The sequence below is a fragment of the Amblyomma mixtum genome, chromosome 1, assembly GCF_055824585.1.
Source record: "Amblyomma mixtum isolate Tamu chromosome 1, ASM5582458v1, whole genome shotgun sequence".
In the NCBI taxonomy this organism is placed as follows: domain Eukaryota; kingdom Metazoa; phylum Arthropoda; class Arachnida; order Ixodida; family Ixodidae; genus Amblyomma; species Amblyomma mixtum.
The window spans coordinates 13,744,927-13,761,284 of record NC_143012.1 but is presented as its reverse complement, the minus strand read 5'-3'; the positions used below and the strand labels follow the sequence as shown (position 1 = coordinate 13,761,284).

At 49.4% G+C, this 16,358-nt stretch overlaps 2 protein-coding genes across 9 annotated transcripts in view; one reads left to right on the top strand and one right to left on the bottom strand.

The window, feature by feature from the left end:
- Positions 1 to 2,009, bottom strand: part of LOC149365511 (uncharacterized) — a 255,271-nt gene extending 253,262 nt beyond the window's left edge. The window contains exon 1 of the mRNA XM_089543190.1: positions 1,977 to 2,009. The gene's annotated coding sequence lies outside the window, so the exon portion shown is untranslated. The remainder of the gene's footprint in view (positions 1 to 1,976) is intronic.
- LOC149365508 (uncharacterized) overlaps positions 1 to 16,358 on the top strand; it is a 620,172-nt gene that overhangs the window by 162,684 nt on the left and 441,130 nt on the right. For 3 of the 8 annotated variants that reach the window (XR_016282892.1, XM_089543213.1, XM_089543251.1), the window contains exon 1: positions 1,849 to 2,197. The exons of 3 other annotated variants lie outside the window; for them this stretch is intronic. Coding sequence is in view for 3 of the 5 variants with exons in the window: in XM_089543213.1 (XP_089399339.1) it covers positions 2,010 to 2,197 (188 nt within the window). In the remaining 2 variants the exon portion in view is untranslated. Of the gene's footprint in view, positions 1 to 1,848; positions 2,198 to 16,358 lie in introns of those variants that run through there. 2 more of the 8 variants (XR_016282891.1, XM_089543203.1) reach the window with 1 other exon arrangement.

The following is a 16,358-nucleotide window of genomic DNA, read 5'->3' as shown; positions in this document are numbered from 1 at the left end:
CGCGGAACGCGAAGATGACGATTGCAGACGAAGCCACGACTGAAGCGAAGAGCGCGAGATAGAGAAATGGTATCGTACGCGTTTAATCGTGAGCGAGTTCGAATGCGGCGATGATAAGTTCGGTCGCTGACCCACCAGAGAACAGATGACTACGGAGATCATACACGGTTCCCATCGAAAAATACATCCGCGCAGACCTCCGCAGCGGTCACGATACCGTGTCGTATCGTTATCGGTTGTGTAAAACATTACTTATACTCAGCGCGTGCAGATGGCTCATGTTATCTGCTGTTTCTCACAACACTGACGCTGTCATCAGAACCAAGCGAAATAATTAGTGTAATCCAATCGCACTCCAATAGATTGAAATTTGTGAAAGAACTCTTTTGCGTAACGCACGTCCAACTCCGCAGGGCGAAATTGATGTGGCTTGGCAAGCGTTTCGCCACATACACGATAGAGACCATTCAAATATCGGCAAAATCACTGCGTTGTCAGGGAGTCAAATGAGCACCAACGAGAGACCGGAAATGTTGCAAGATTTCTACGGCATGGTGTAGTTCCGTAATACGGTGGAGTTCGGTTCCGTAAGACAGAAGAAATCCTCAAATATATCCTTGCCCATGCGTCGTCCCTCCCACTTTTCAGACTGAAGTGATACGTGCAACGACAAAAAAATTCGATGCTATGTGCGGTGCGTTCTGGTCTCTCTAACCATTCATCACGTGATTGTGCCCTGTGGCTCATGTAGTCCAACGTATAAGACGTACAGAACATAGTATCAATTAGCGGAAATAAATGCAACACCATAGATTTCAAGTCGAATGCAACTTGAGCTAGAACAGTAGGTTTGTATGAGTGTTTGAGAATGTCGATGTTGATTCGGAGGACGGGAACGATTCAGCATGGGAACGGTAAAATCTTCCGCGTTCTAGAACTGAATATTTCCATACATATGCTTTTCACTACCTTACAACGCTGCTTAGGGCATTCTAGGAACATTAGGGCATTCTACGGTATTGCTGCTTAGGACATTTTGTCTGCAACAGCGTCGTGAGCGAATTTTTTACTGTAGCATACATACATTTTTTACTACTTTACAATGCTGCTTATGAAATTGAAAGAGGGCGTGTTGAGCAAATTTTTTACCAATAATAAAGGTTATAATCGTGAAGCGCAGGCGGCAACGGTGAAATGTAGTGATGTGCGGCTACACTGAAAAGAAAGCATTTTGATCCACACCAGGTGTGAATCTGGATAAGCGAAACTGCGGTTACTGTTGCCGAACACAACGCGCTGAGTAAGCCAGGCTCCATAGACCGAGCCAAACAACATCCTAGAATTTACTGCACTTTGCAGACTGTCTATTAACGTTCCTAATAATCAACAGAGCAAACGATGTTTTCCCTAGTGCAAGAAAACAGAATCCGCTTCGGTCTGGATCGCGCGCGCGACTGCTCTCGGGAACCACGCTTCCGAGGATGCTACTGGGAAAAAAAGGAAGGAAATACGACGTGCGCTGCAAACACGCCAGTTCGAAGTAGTGAATAGATGCCGAGGAACGTCGGTGCTCGGCAGGAGAACGCCGATGCACGGCAGGAGCTGTCGGGGCGCCGGAGCGCACGCGTTAGCCGAAGGGAAAGCGCGCCCAGCACGAGGCGGACGCGTGCCAAGCGGCTCAGCATCATCCCGAACCGGCGAAGACGCGCCGGAGCAGGCTCCACCACACGCGCAGGGATGAAGAGCCATGCGCCCGCCGCTCCCGGAGCATCGGCGCGCTCTGCAGCAGCCGCAACACAGAGAAGAGAGCGCGCGAGAGCGAACGCCCTTTTTCCGACGATCGCCGGCGCCGGTGTGTTCGCGCTGGACGCCTGGTACGCCGCGAGCACCTGGGTACCGTGTTCGGCTTCGAGTACGCGCCGGTACCGGGGCCCGGACCGGGCCGCGATCATGCCAAATAACGAAAAGGGACTCACACGGATCCTCACAGCTGACACCGTGCCGCAGCCATGTTGGTTTTGGAGAACGCTCTCCCGACAGCCCTCGCGCGCGCCGGGTTTTTCCTCCTCGCCCTCCGAGGAACGCGCGCGAGCCCGCGCCGGTGGCGCCATCGCGCGGCACGCGAGCGCACCAAGACAAGATGGCGGCGCGCAAGGGGATCGGCGCTTGAGTCGGCGGTGCGGAGGGCTGGACGTAGGTAAACATGATTTCCGTACGCTACGTTTCCTCTCTTCTAGTAGTCATCAGCTGAAAAGGAGTAGGCCTACAGAAGACGTTAGCTGGTATGTTTTATTTACCGTGCATAACAGTCGCTGCGCGACGCGGACTGCCGCAAAGTTATTATGCCGGTCCAACAGGGGCGGTCGCCGAGCAACGTAAACAAGGACCGGCGAATGACGACAAGCCTTAGTTGGGCTCTGCACAGGTCGGCACTGAGGTAGTTCTCCGTTACACGGGTGATATTCTTGAGTTCGCCAATGCTTCCTGCTTGATGCCGGAGCGTAGCGCACTTGCCGCACTGTTTACCCTGCCGTCGAGCTGCACCGCTGAATCTGACGTGTTGGAAGGAGACGTGGCGCCATCTCACGGAGCTTTTGGTGAATCGACGGCAGACGATTCCCGCTTCTTCTTTTCAGTTTTGAATTCACCAGCTGTGCTCAACGAAACGCGAAATACAAACAGTTGATTGGCAGCATGTGCCTGCAGAATACTGGCAGCATGAGCCTGCAGAATACTGGCAGCATGTGCCTGCAGAATACTGGCAGATTACATGCGCTGACTCACATCACGTGAATCATTTTGGCGGAAGCTCCTGCGTAGGTTAAAGTTGTCTACTTATCAGCATGGAGCAAATGACATCTTTCGATCGTGACCAAATGAGAGCAGCCTGCCTAGTAATTGCACGCTTTAGTTGCCGCAGATTGTCAGCTGCACGCATAACAGCTTGCGTTTTCTATTTGGCGTCATGTCCTATCTACGAAGTGAAAGTATGAATGCGCATGCGCTGTTCATGCTGTTGCAAATAGAGCTGTGCCGCGCGGCAAATAAACATTGCGCGACATACGAACGCCCGTACCTCAGAAAACACGCGAGATAGATTTCTAATGAACGTAAAGTTCACCATGTTGGTACGGCGAGCGGACTTACCAGGTCACCAAAACTGACGTGGAGACTTGCGCAGTGACAGACGGGAGTCCGTTGCTGCATCGAAAAAAAGAAAAAAAACACACACAAAGTTAATTATGCTTGTGTATGTACAGTGTAACAACAGAAATGAAACGTGGCATTTTAAAACTGAAGTCTTTGATCACACATCAACACTTTATTTATTCTTGGGAAATGTGAAAGCAGCGACTGAAGTCGCATGAACCAAACGAGCAATTCGGAACTGCTTGAGAACGTTTAAAAGGTTGATTTCGGCTCTTCTTGATGGCTGTAGCCTGATTATTGGCTTACTCGTTGGACAGCTCGATACTGGCTTTTTTAGTGTAAACCTTCAGCTATTTTGCAGTACACATTTTGAACCGTTGATGAGAAATCGTGATTAGCTTGATAGCGAACTGGCTATAATCCAGAACTGGCAAATCTGACTCCGACGTTCCGCATACGCAGCAATTTGACCAAGTTAATGTATAGGGAGGGTTTTATAGAGGGAGTTATGTGGAAATGAAGGCACTGTAACTGACTTACACCTGATTCACGCTGTGAGGGAAGGAAAGAAGGGAGTTCAAAAAAGGAGAGCGAAATATATATATATATATATATATATATATATATATATATATATATATATATATATATATATATATATACATAGCGAAGTATACGCTTCGTTAAAGGAAACATATTTATTCGACTCGACGTTTCGATCAGAAGACCGATCTTCTGATCGAAACGTCGAGTCGAATAAATATGTTTCCTTTAACGAAGCGTATACTTCGCTATATACTCTTGTAAGCAGTCAAGTACTTTATGATTTCGCAACCTATATATATATATATATATAAGATAAAGCCACCAGAAATTGAAAAACATAACAGGATTTAATTCACGACGTTTCGCCTGGAGGAACAGCCTTTTTCGAGCTGGTCCTCCAGCCGAAACGTTGTGAATTAAATCCTGTTATGTTTTTCAATTTCTGGTGACTTTATCTTATATATATATATATATAATGTGGTGAGGGCAGACCATGGTGAGGGTCCACACCACGTGTCATAGCATAGGTGGGTAACAACGGAATATAACTGAGACGGAGCAGTTATGATATCCCGGCTATGCATCGTCCGAATGGCTCGTTCTATGCTGTCAGTATCGAGCTGCATGCGTATACCTGTACAATGTCATTTGCACTTTTACACCAGGCGGCGGCACCCGAATGCACAGCTACGAAATAAAGATAACTGGAAGGCAATCGAGGGCAACTCCATTTAATTAATCTTGGTTCTCAGACTTCAGTAAAAATTGATTCTATCGATCTTGCTGGTTTTTTATCGACAGAAAATTGCGCGTTTATTGTTGATGATGTGGTATTTGAAAATAAACACATTTTTTTTTCGCCGTTCGTTTCAAATTCTTAGTGTCAGGACCGAAAATGACTCTGCGATCATGAAAGAAAGCTTTATTCCAGTTTACTCATACCCTTCCATACGTAGATTCCACAACAGCGTTGTGGAAGCTACGGCTGGCTTCCTCCGATTCGGAGGCCGTGTTGTCAAGTGTGTCCAACCGCTAGAACGGTCTGTGATTGGTCGGCTCATCCGCTATCGTATTCAAGCCAGCCAGTCACAACTATCGAGGTCTTGAGCGAGAGCCAGTCGCAAAACCGCGATACCGTGCGAACGGCTTTGCGGCAAAGGCGACCCCTCTTTATTTATCAAAGCTCCGCAATGCTACCGGATTTGTGTGAGAGAGACTGTACTGCGCACAGTGCGTATACTTTGCACCATGGCGGAGAGCCGACCCCACCCTGTTGACCCACGTGATCCCCATAGCATATTGTCAAGTTCGATGCCTAAGAGCAAATATTGTTACCGAGTGTCAGCTAAGTGTTCCATTTAATAATGCTTATTATTGAAGAACAGTGTTATAAAATCGCGGGCATCTCAAGGGATTTTGCTGCGTGATTTATTTATTTCCACGTCACTTATATATCGAATGAGGTGAAAGTGCCTTGCTCGCGTTTGTCGAGGCGAACCTGTATATTTTTCCAAAGCCCTAAGAAGCGCGTAGACCTGTACAAACGGCGGTCATGCCTCTCCTGAGCACTGTCTTAAATTCAGCCTTTCATAAAGTTCAGCCTTATTCACTCGTACAGTTGCCGAACACAATTAAAAGAACTGGCACCCTGTGTCGCTTTGCGCCCCTCGCAACATACCTACAGTGAAATACCGAAGGCGATGCAACCCTTTCCCTTCCTCCTTCAGGTTTCCTCATTTAATTTCCTCGCGTCGCCGTCGTCCCGGGCCTTTCTTTCCTCGCATGCTGATTAGCAGTGTCCTTTTTTCCTTTTTGTTTTTAATCCGCGCTAATTCTTATAACTCGCATTCACGTAATCTGATTAAGAGAGAAGCTGGAAGGGTTCCGCCGGTCCCCCGCCATAGCGTTCCTCCCAGTCGGTATAGCGGGAGGGAGAAATGTGGGAAGCGCGGCGGCGGGAAAAAGAAGAATAAAAAGGAAGAGCGCCTCCCGCGAGCGAAACCCTTTGGACCCGACGCGTCGTCAGTTACGAAAGGGCACCGCGTAAGCGCGCCCTCGTCAAGGAGGAGGTGGAAGGGGGAGATCGAGATGCAGCTAACGCAATTAAAGGAATTGAAAGTTTCCTTTGCGGTAATCCACTAATTCAACACAAGTTCTTAACGCAATTAAAACCTCTCTCATGCCCGAAAGGAAGGAGACGGCGCCCACTCACGAAGAGGAAAATATTTGTGCCGCGTGGCTCCCTGGCTCCCTCCTCGCCGTTTCCTTTCTTTCCCCATATTGGCCGCTTTCAGATCCTTATCCCTCATTTTGCCAGCCTCGCACTTTTTTTTTTGCTTTGTTTTAGGAATTGTGTCGTCAGGAGAGACAGGGAGAGCGAACAGAATATCGCTTCGTTCTTAATCTCCCCTCCCCCAAACCCTCAGCGTTGTTTTGCGGTTTCTCCCGTATAACGTATTTCGCTCCATACCGAATCTTCTTGCTGCACATCCTCCCGAATCTTCCTGTCTGTATTTCTTTCTCCCTCTGAACCCTGGTTTTAAGGCTTCAGTGTACTCTTGCCCCGTATTCCACCCCTCCACTTCCCTTTCACCATTGCGATGTTCTCTGCGAGAGTGTGTTATTTTGCAGACAGCACGCCCAAAAGCGTCCTGCTTGGTATTACGTTGAGCGTTGCTGTTGTTTTCCTAACGGAAATGCGACGCTGTTTTCTTATTCACCGCGTCGTCAAACTGTCTCGTCTTCTTCATCATGCGAGCGGGACGCGTGCGCAGCACTAACGCTGCTGAGTGGATGGCTTGGGTTCTTTTTTGTTTATATCTGGTTTTCGCATCTGTAATTCGATTTCGGGACTGGAGTTTTCCCTCATTTTGAAGGAGGCGCGGCGGCGCCCCGCGGTGCCTACCTTCTCGAGGCTGTCTTCACTTTCTGTCCTTTATTCCTCTCCCCCCCCCCCCCTGCCCCTTTTCTCCGGCGCGCATGAACTTTGCTCCGCAGCGACGATGTTCTGCTGGCTTCTCGCGAGGACTTGTGGATTCGTGCCCCGAGGAGAAAAATTTTGCTCCGTGCTCCGTCATCATCGTCAACCACCGCTCGATTCATTAGCAAACATTAACGCAGCTTTAGTTCCCCAAGGAAAGCGGCATCAGAATGGGGATGCTAGGGAAGGGGATATTGGGGAAGCAGGGGAACGGCGGTTTGAATTTGTTGCGTGTGTTTTAGCGAACACGGAAAGGATCTTGAAATTGCACTGCGCAAAAGGAGGATGGCTAGACAAAAGAAATGCACGGACAAATCGCTGATTTTGCTGTTGGTTTATAGAGTTTAACATCCCGGAGTGACACATGGTCTATTAGGGACACTATTAATTTCGACCGTGTGAGAGTTCTCTACCATACATTGACATCGCACAGCACATGGTGCCCTTCTGCATCACGCCTTCGAAAAATAGCCGCCACGGTGTGGGTTAGATCCCTTGAAGTTAACCTCAGCAGCCGAATTCAGAGCCGCTGAACCGCGACGACAAGTCTCCGATCTTGAGTGTGTGGAGCGCACATTAGTGGAAGGCTTTCGGTTTTATGCGCATACGCAGCTGCTAAGTGCAATTCAACCGGCCCTCCTAGCTTTCGATATTGCTTTTCAACAGGGAGAATCACTCTGCCTGTTGCCCATCTATATGATGCTTAAATAAAGGGAGTTGATGTCGTTACAGGTGATGAAGTATGGCTAATCCTTGTTAGCCTGCGTTTTTTAGTGTTTGCGTTAAATTTCCGGCAAGCATTCCCAGGTTTCCAAGAACGCTAGCAAAAGTGGTATTGAGGGCGTTTTCTATGTCTGTATAGTTTCTATATTTTCAGACTACAGTACATATAGGCCTAGTACTAACAGGCGGGTCCGAACAGTCGAATGAAAACGCACTTCTCAAGCTGACCATGAAGTCCGAGCGAAAGCCTGAGGAGTTATCTGAGTGATCTCAAAGCAGACTGAAAGCTCTGTTTTCTTTGAAAGTGCTCATCCAGGAACATGGGTTCTATATTCGTTGCTGCACTTAAGTATCGGAGTAAACGTATTTAGGCTCACCGTGTATCTTGGCTTGCATGTGTACATTCACTTAGCTGGGGCATTCCTACAATATACAGAGTTAGAGCGATGGATTTTGCAGCTTTAGAGGCTACCCAACCCTGCGGCTGCGGATGAATCTTCTTATTTCTCAGGCGTTTGCCATATGCGAATAACAAGAATTCCAATATTCGGCATATAAATAACGCTGCCTCTGAATCAGAAAAAATGACGTGTATTTACCTTTTATAATGTCCAAACTAACTGAATGCAATGATGCTTTCTTCTGGAAATTTTCTTTTTCATCGCAGTTTAGAAATATGGCGAAAAAGAAATTTTAACAGAGTTTCAGGGAATTTTAAGAACCGAAATTGTCTGACTTTTTTCAAATTCAAGCAGTTTTCAAGCTGCTGCTAGGAAAAATGGCCTGAAATAAGGAAGTTTCGGTCTAACTGTGGGAATTGTCTCTTAGGGCATAGAACAGCGCTGTCTGAATGATACCTTGGCACAGCGCTCAGGGTATAAATTGTCAATTAGACAGCTAATTAAATTGCACCAGAAACATTTAATTTGCACACCGCTTCACCGCACAGCTTTTCCCTGGTCGAACGCATGAGTTCGCTCACGGTGGCGCAACGCCATGGTCGAAACTGGCCTCTCAATTCTGCGGAAGGATATTAAGATGTCGTTAAGGGCTTCCGGCTTTTGTAGCTGCTATAGCTCCCGCGCTGACATTGCGATTGCATTCAAAAGCTTGATCATCGCATGCGAACGAGCAACGCCGACAATCGACACTAAAACGGCAATAATAACAACGAAATGCGCACGCTTACGCCGACCGGGTCCTTTCACCTGGCGTCAGTTGCGCAACATGTCCGCTGTGATCGGTCGTTGCCAGGGATCTGAACACCTGCGGGAAGACGACAATCCTATCCCCCCCCCCCCCCCCTCCCTTTCTTGGTCTCCGCACAGCTATAGGCGCCTCGGTCGGTGTTTTGTAAGAGGAGTAGCTGCTACTGTCCGTGTCGATTTCTCTCGCTTCTTTCTATTTTCTTTTTATTCTGTGTTCCGACGCGTTTTCTCATTTCCCCTCGGACGTCCTCCTACGCGGTCGCATCCTTTGTTGCCAAACGATGGAATAAAACAGCCCCGCAAACGAGACACAGCGAGAATCGGCGAGAAGAGACAGTGTTTGCTGCTCACCGCCGAGTTATTGCGTGGCGACCTCAATAGGCCTTTTTCCGGCCGCATTGTGCGTGTTCATCTGCCAGCCTGTCCGTCTCACCGGGAGGTTGAAATGGGAGCGAAGCACTCGTGCCTCGAAACGTGCCGGGCTGTCGCTCCGATGATCAGCTGTATGGCACGTGACGACCCCTGCCTTTACCTTCCAGCTAACTCCCACAACCAACCACACGCCGCTTAACACGTGGGTGGCCGGGGCGGCGGTGACACCCGATAGTTCTTCCGTACAACGTGCGTTACATAGCGTGGTCGGAAGACGCTGAAGGAGGGTCAACATACGGACTCATAGGTCCGATGTACCATGTTAACGGGAAATAGTGCTGGCCGAGGTCATTGAGCCTTGCGAGTCGGATGTCACTTAGTATACGTTCAGGGCCGTTTTAGCTGGAAGCGTGTGCGTTAAGGATCGTCCTCAATTTACCGTTATCGTCATCACCGTCAATAAGTCCGGTTAAGTGCACTGAATGGCAAAGATCAGGCATCTTCAGTTACCCTTGTGTTTACCCATGTACGTATCGCTGCCGCTATTCAGTTACCCCTGCTCACTTATCCCTGTCCGTTTTAACGCTGCCCAGTTACCCCTGCCCAGTTACCCCTGCCTAGTTAAAACTGCTACCTTGTGTTTACCCATGTACTGCAGCCGCTATCCAGTTACCCCTGCTCGCTTATCCCTGTTCGTTTTAACGCTGCCCAGTTACCTGTCTGCCCAGTTACCCCTGCCTAGTTAAAACTGCTACCTTGTGTTTACCCATGTACTGCAGCCGCTATCCAGTTACCCCTGCTCGCTTATCCCTGTTCGTTTTAACGCTGCCCAGTTACCTGTCTGCCCAGTTACCCCTGCCTAGTTCCCCCTGCCCAGTTCCCCCTGCCCAGTTCCCCCTGCCCAGTACCCCTGCCCAGTACCCCTGCCCAGTACCCCTTCCCGGTACCCCTGCCCGGTACCCCTGCCCGGTACCCCTGCCCATTTATCCCTATCCTAAGAAATTCTCTCTAGCCATGCCAGTTCTCCTGGGCCTCGGGTCGCGCTCTGATGCTTGTCCTTTCCCTTGCTATTCGTTGTGACCGTTTAGTGTTATTTTCTTTGCGCATATCACGCTCTGACCAGCTCCGTTTCACACTCTTACTAATTCTAGCTAAGGTTCTCATCAACAAGCGACTGTTGTCTGATTCATGCTGCTGTCCTTCGGTGACTTAGTGTTACACACATAATTTTCTTTTGCTATAGCTGGTTGTGAGGACCCACTCTCATTTCCAACCTCTAATTTGAGAAATTTTATCCTCAGCAAAAGGCAGGAAACTAAAGAGGTTTTGTCAGTTACACTGTTGTGATAAGAAAGAACGTGGACCTAAGTGAAGGCAAGAATGGTGGCACTGGTTTTAGAGGCACGCAGCAGTATGGCGTTCAGAGGCAGTTTTATGGAGATCATAGTAGGAGACAGCTGAGCGGGGGTAGGGGAGGGGGGGTGAGGTGAAGTAAACGAGTGTGCAGTGTGGTTTTCCAACGAGCAGTTTCTCACTCAGAAGCGGTGTGGAGCAACGACTCTTAATAGCCGTGGAAGGCAACATAGTGATCTTACTATTTGACGTTAAGCAAGCTGATTCATTTCTTATGCTATTGACTGGCTGGCGGCAGCTGATACTTAAACGCCGCCAGTCAATATAGACAGAGTATGAGTGCAAATTACAGTACTGCACGGCATACGACCTCTTTCAAGTTGCTATCCGAAAGTAAATTTTCATGTTCGAAATCTAGCGTTTCCAGTCGTACGAGGTCAGTAATGACTTCGTGCCGCTTTAACGAAATGTCTTTTTACAATTTTTCTTTTCTCGTGTGTCCTGTTTTGCCCACGTAGAACATACGCGTTCGTGGTCATCATAGAGAGCAGCCCCGGTCCGGGAATAATCCGGGAGCTCCATGAATTATGAATCGCTTCGTACACACTCTACAAAACTACACAGAGTCACAAACAGGCTGGCGGCATACGGTTCGGAACGTGATTTATCCGAATGACCGCCGCACGGGTCGCCCCCTTCACTATAAGAGCAAAAGCGCAGGCCCAAGGAAGGTGCGCGTCCCTCTAATTGACCCTTCCCCCCCCCCTCACCCCCCCCCCCTCATCCGCAACGACCATCTTCAACTTGGTCGGAGTGTATACACCGAACTGGGCTCACGGACCTGCGCTGAGTGACCCGAGGGAGTCCAAAAACACGACTCTGCTAAACACACTGACCCCCGCGCTGTGGGCGGAGCTGGAGGGCCAGTTATCGGGAGATAAGTCTCGGAGAGAGAGAGAGAGGCGGTCCGTATGAGCGAACGAAGAAGAGGGAAAGGAGGAAAGGTCTAAGAAAGGTGAAACGCACACAGCGTCCTTTTCGCCATGTCCGAACAAAACTGGGACTTCTGGGTAGTGCGGGTGCCCTCTTCGAGTATGCTTTGAGGCCAAGCCTGATAAAAGAAAAAGATCAAATACCGCCTCGCTTATTAGGTGGCTCTCCGCTGTGACTTTTGTTATCTTATTTTTTGTTTGTTTCAACATGACCTCTGCTACTCGAAGGGCGCTCCGCTGTACGTAGCGAGCCCTTAAACGCCGCGACCTTTCAACTCTTATACCCGAGAGTTATTAATATTATTCCTTTTATATTTTATGTTTCCCCCAGTCGCCCCTTCTTTCTGGCTAGCCGTAGCGCATGCGGTTGATCTAACCCCCCCCCCATTCCTCGGCTAAGCCTCGGCTGAGAAAAAGAGCGGTGATGTTGTGCGGCCTTGATTGTGTTAAAGTACGGGTTGTTACGTGGTCGGAGAAAACGGTGTCGAACGTGATCGGCAGCCAGTCATGCGAGGTGTACAGGGGTGATCGGCGTTGGGGAATGAAGGTGGGGGGGGGGGGGGGGGGGGGTGATGGCAACGGTAGCCTCTGAAATGTGTAAGGCACGGCCGGCTGGCTCCAGTGTTCACCCGACTCCGTTCTGGTAATTATTGGTTATGCAGCGCGTGATGCCTCTATTACGAAGTCGAGCCGATATATACGCGCGCTGGGTATAACGGGGTCTTATAATAAGCTACCCGCGCATTTTCTGGTATAAAGCTCGCCCGTATCGCGAGCGAGAGGTCTGACACGCAGCGATAAGAATTTGGGATGTTTGTAGTTGGGGAAGCGAGGCTTACGGCGTTTCGCTGCCGCCATGATGTTTTCGGCGCGTCAGAGCGAGGCATCCGAGACGCGTCCGTAGGAGTCGTTGTCCTCGCCCGCGTATGAGCGAGCGTGAGCAGCGACGACGACGACGACGACGATGAGGTCTTCATATTTCCGCTCTTCCCGCGCTTGCTGCTAGCAGGTTCGTTCTAGGGGGGGGAGGGTCGGGGGTGGAAGCAGCGAGGCTAACGCCGGTGCTGCAGTGCAGGCGACGAAAATCAGGAAATATCTTTGCTGGACGTGTTCGGAATGCCCGCTGTCGTCCTCTGCTGCCGTCTGCTGCCATTTTTGCCGCTCTGTGTCTGCGCTCTGTAATACTTTTTCTGACGCCGTGCGCCTTCCGAGATTGCTATATAGTGGCAAATATTGCGAGTATAGGGGCTTCGTAGGCTAGCCAAGCCTGCCATAAGCTTTCTCCCTCGTCTGTTTAGGGAAGGGGGGGGGGGGGTATGAATGAATTTTATGGCATAAAGAAGGACAGATTATACTGTGTTCGGTGCGGTGAAAGGAAGGATTGAAGGATTGAGAAGGAGCATCCTTGGTGGCATGTGCTTAATCTCCTCTTAGTTCTCAGGTACGGGGGTGACGTTGCGTCGCCTCGATGTGCTGTTTCTTCGATGTTGTGTGCAACGATGTGTATCTGTGTTAGATAGTTTTCCCACGCCTGCTTCTTTATCTGGTCACGTGGGTCTTGGATGGCATTATAAAAGCTGCTCGTTTCTCTGAATAAATGTCTTGGTAGTAGTCAGCGCCAGTCCTGTCCACTTCTTCGTTTGTTCTTCTTTTCGCGCTGCATTCTTTAACCATGATCACTGACCAACCAGCCCAAACAGCCACTTTAATACTACATAAGGAAGCATAGCTTGGCTTCCGACGCAGAGCGCCTGTAGTTAGTGACGGTCCAGTGGAAACTAAGTAGGTTTGATTTGATTTGATAGCTTGAGTTCCGTCCGAATAAAAAGGAGTTGAAGACCGATGTGGTGTCTTCATTTTCGATGCCTGTTACCTCAATGGCCGGGCCATGAAAGTTTCCCGGAGTTTATGGCGCCGTAGTGTAGAGGAAAACTCAGTGACGGCGCCACTGCGAAATCACGTGATCACCATTTGACCAATCAGAGTTCAGCATTGCCGTGTTCACCAGTTGGCCAATGAAAATGGACCATTCCTAGTCACGTGATTCAGGTCTTCGGCTCCTGGGAGTGGTCCTGGGTAGGAAACAGCTAGAGTGAACTAGAATAGACAGAGGAGGGGCAGGTAGGGGCGGCGGTCTCCGCGTGACCCCAGCACGCGTCGCCAGTGGCGGCCCGCTTTCCAGAGCCTCTGATCGTAGCGCCGCTAAAAACGGGTGGATCACCACGGCGTTAAAATGTTATCGAGCACCCGCATTTTCTTTTTTTTTTTTTTAGCCTAAAGCGCTGTCGGAGTTCTCGTTGCGCACCGAAACGCATTATTTCCTCGTTCTATTAACTAGGTACGCGGCGCAACGCAAGTTACCAATTCTGTTTGCAGACGAACCCACCAAGAACGAGTGAGCGACTGCAGCGCCACCGCTTTGCTCGCCAATGGCGGGGTCAAGCGCTCAGTGCGAAATACCGGCTGCGCGCTAAACTGCCTCCTCTGGTACACTGTACGTTGTACAGCTGTCGCCGTCATTGATTCCGATGTGCGAGAATGCGAGTGGAGACATATTTGTTATTTTCATTTCCGTTATGCGCGACCATGTGCGCTGATATCACACTAACAACGAATTTAGGCGCCTATGGTGACAATAAATATCTCTAAATTTCGAATAGGTCCTCTCTATTGCCATGTATAAGAAGACGTCGACGGTCACGCGAACTCGCCACGGCAAGTTCAAGAGTGCCGATGACATGAACTGAGGTTAACTTAAACACAATGATAGATTTCAGTCGCTGCTTTTCTGTCGAAATGGGGTGTCGGAAGCCATTTGCTGGCATGGTAACGTCAGCAGAACGTCCGCGAAGTAGCAATAACTGCAGGCACACAAAAGTCACGTTTGAAGGCTTGATAACCGAGTACCACGGGGATTTCAGGTCAAACAAGCGGGTTCAGTACACAGCACAGAGCCATGCTACAGTTCCAGTCAAGGGTGCGCCCATTTCATGGCTGTGACACGGTGGCTTGCTTGTGGAAAGCTAAGCGGATATCTCCGAGACACTGTTCACATGGGATGCCAACTTCCGTATTCGCGCGACATTCGCCGCCGGCTGCTGGTTTTGTTTCCAGTGGGCGCAAATAAAACACTTTACTGGCTCAAGTTAGTCCGGAGTCCTCCACGATAGGCGAGCCTCTTAGCCACTGTTTTGGCTTTTGTACGTGTAAGTTGACTCCACCGCTATCATACATCGCACCTCATTGTACGATGAAGTCGTATGGGCAGCTGTATTAGCGCGGATGGAGGGATCACTACGAATAAGATAAATACGTGAAGTTGGGCTACCAGGCATAGTCACTGCTTGTTTCGATTACGAACTACAGCAGGTGAGAGGGGCGAGCAAGCGTTTATATGGGGAAAGGTTCAGAATTTCATTCATTCATTCATTCATTCATTCATTCATTCATTCATTCATTCATTCATTCATTCATTCATTCATTCATTCATTCATTCATTTTGCTTCGATTGTTAAGCTAGCACGGTGGGCTGCTTGTAACCTCACGGTGATGTAATTCTCGTCAATACGACATACACGCCGGCGTTGTATGCCAGGCATACTTGCTTGCACGTGCCAAAACTGGAAGGACAGCTACGGGCGGTCCGGTGACGGATGTCGGCACGGAGTGAAGTTGTTCCCTAATTAGGCCCAAAACGTATCGCATTCAAGCACACGCACGAACACACCCCGTGCTAATTCGCTTCCATTTCGCGCGGACACACCTTTTCCCCTATTCTTCAGGCATCCTTATTATCTGGATAGCACGGTGTAAAGAACCTCGGCGCAGCCAAGCTGGCTCTGCTGTCGCTAAGGTCGCCCTCTCCCTTTTCCATCTTTCCCCCTTTCCCGGAGCGGCAGCTTACAGAACACACAGATACAATCGCTATTTCGGAGGAGAAGAGAAGTTACAATAGCTTGCCAAGTGTGTATACTGTCCTCTTATTGTGGCCAAGCACGAATTTTAGCGCCGCTTTTCTCGCGTAATTGCTCCTCCCGGCCCTGTATCTGTATCTGTGCTTGTGAGTGTGTTTGTGTAATTGCTATAGGAGCCAGCGTGGACCGGCCCAGCTGTCCGCATGCTTGCGCGGCCGTTCGGCGGGTTTTTTTCTCCAGCACCGGGGGCGTTTTTTGTCGAGCCCGTTTTCGAGCCGCATAATTCATTCTCAGGTCGTTTCGCGCGCGAGGCTCGTGAAAAACGCGTCGACCTTGAAAAACGTGTACACGCGTCGCAGCGACGAGGTGGCGAGGTGTAGATTTAATGACTGAAAAGCAAACAAAATAGAGCGAAGAAAACAAGTTCTGTAGTCCCCTGATGGCTGAGTGCGTTCGTTTTTGTGTAGATGGGATTGCGATACGAGCGCCGCCCCGCGGTGTCCAGTGCTGGTGAGAGAGCGCAGGCGCGTAGTAATTATCGATTAGCATCGCTTCGTTTTTCTATACAGCGCCGATTCGATTCATTTTTTTTTAGACGCGTGCATTCGTCGCCGGCCTGGACGCGCTAATTGCTGCGTCATTATGCTCCTTATGTACTTGCGCTGGTCCTTCGCGGAGGCAAATAGTGTATAGCCGCTGAGCACCGTTGTGAATGCGGTCGAAATGCTGCGTGTCCAGGAAAGAGAAACAGAAAAGCGATGAACACGGTGTCCTAAATAGTTCGTTTTCTTTAGCACCCTCGATCGTGGGGTGAAATTCCTTAATGGAATCGGAGGCTCCCGTTAGCGCATCGACACGCTCCAAACGTCACGATTTGTATAGGGTGGCCTTCAAGGACGCACTTTTGGATCACCAGGTCAAAGTCATGTTCTCTGAGATGACTGACCTCATGATTTTTCCTCCGTCATTTTTCTTTGGTCTCACTGCTAGTCGTATAAGCCCTTAGGGCAGGTCTTCTGGCTTGCTCTTGCGTGGCATATCCAGTATGCACGCTATGCCTTATTTGGTGCTCAGCGCGAACCCTCAAAGTTTAAAGATCGAGTCGTAACACAACGTAAGA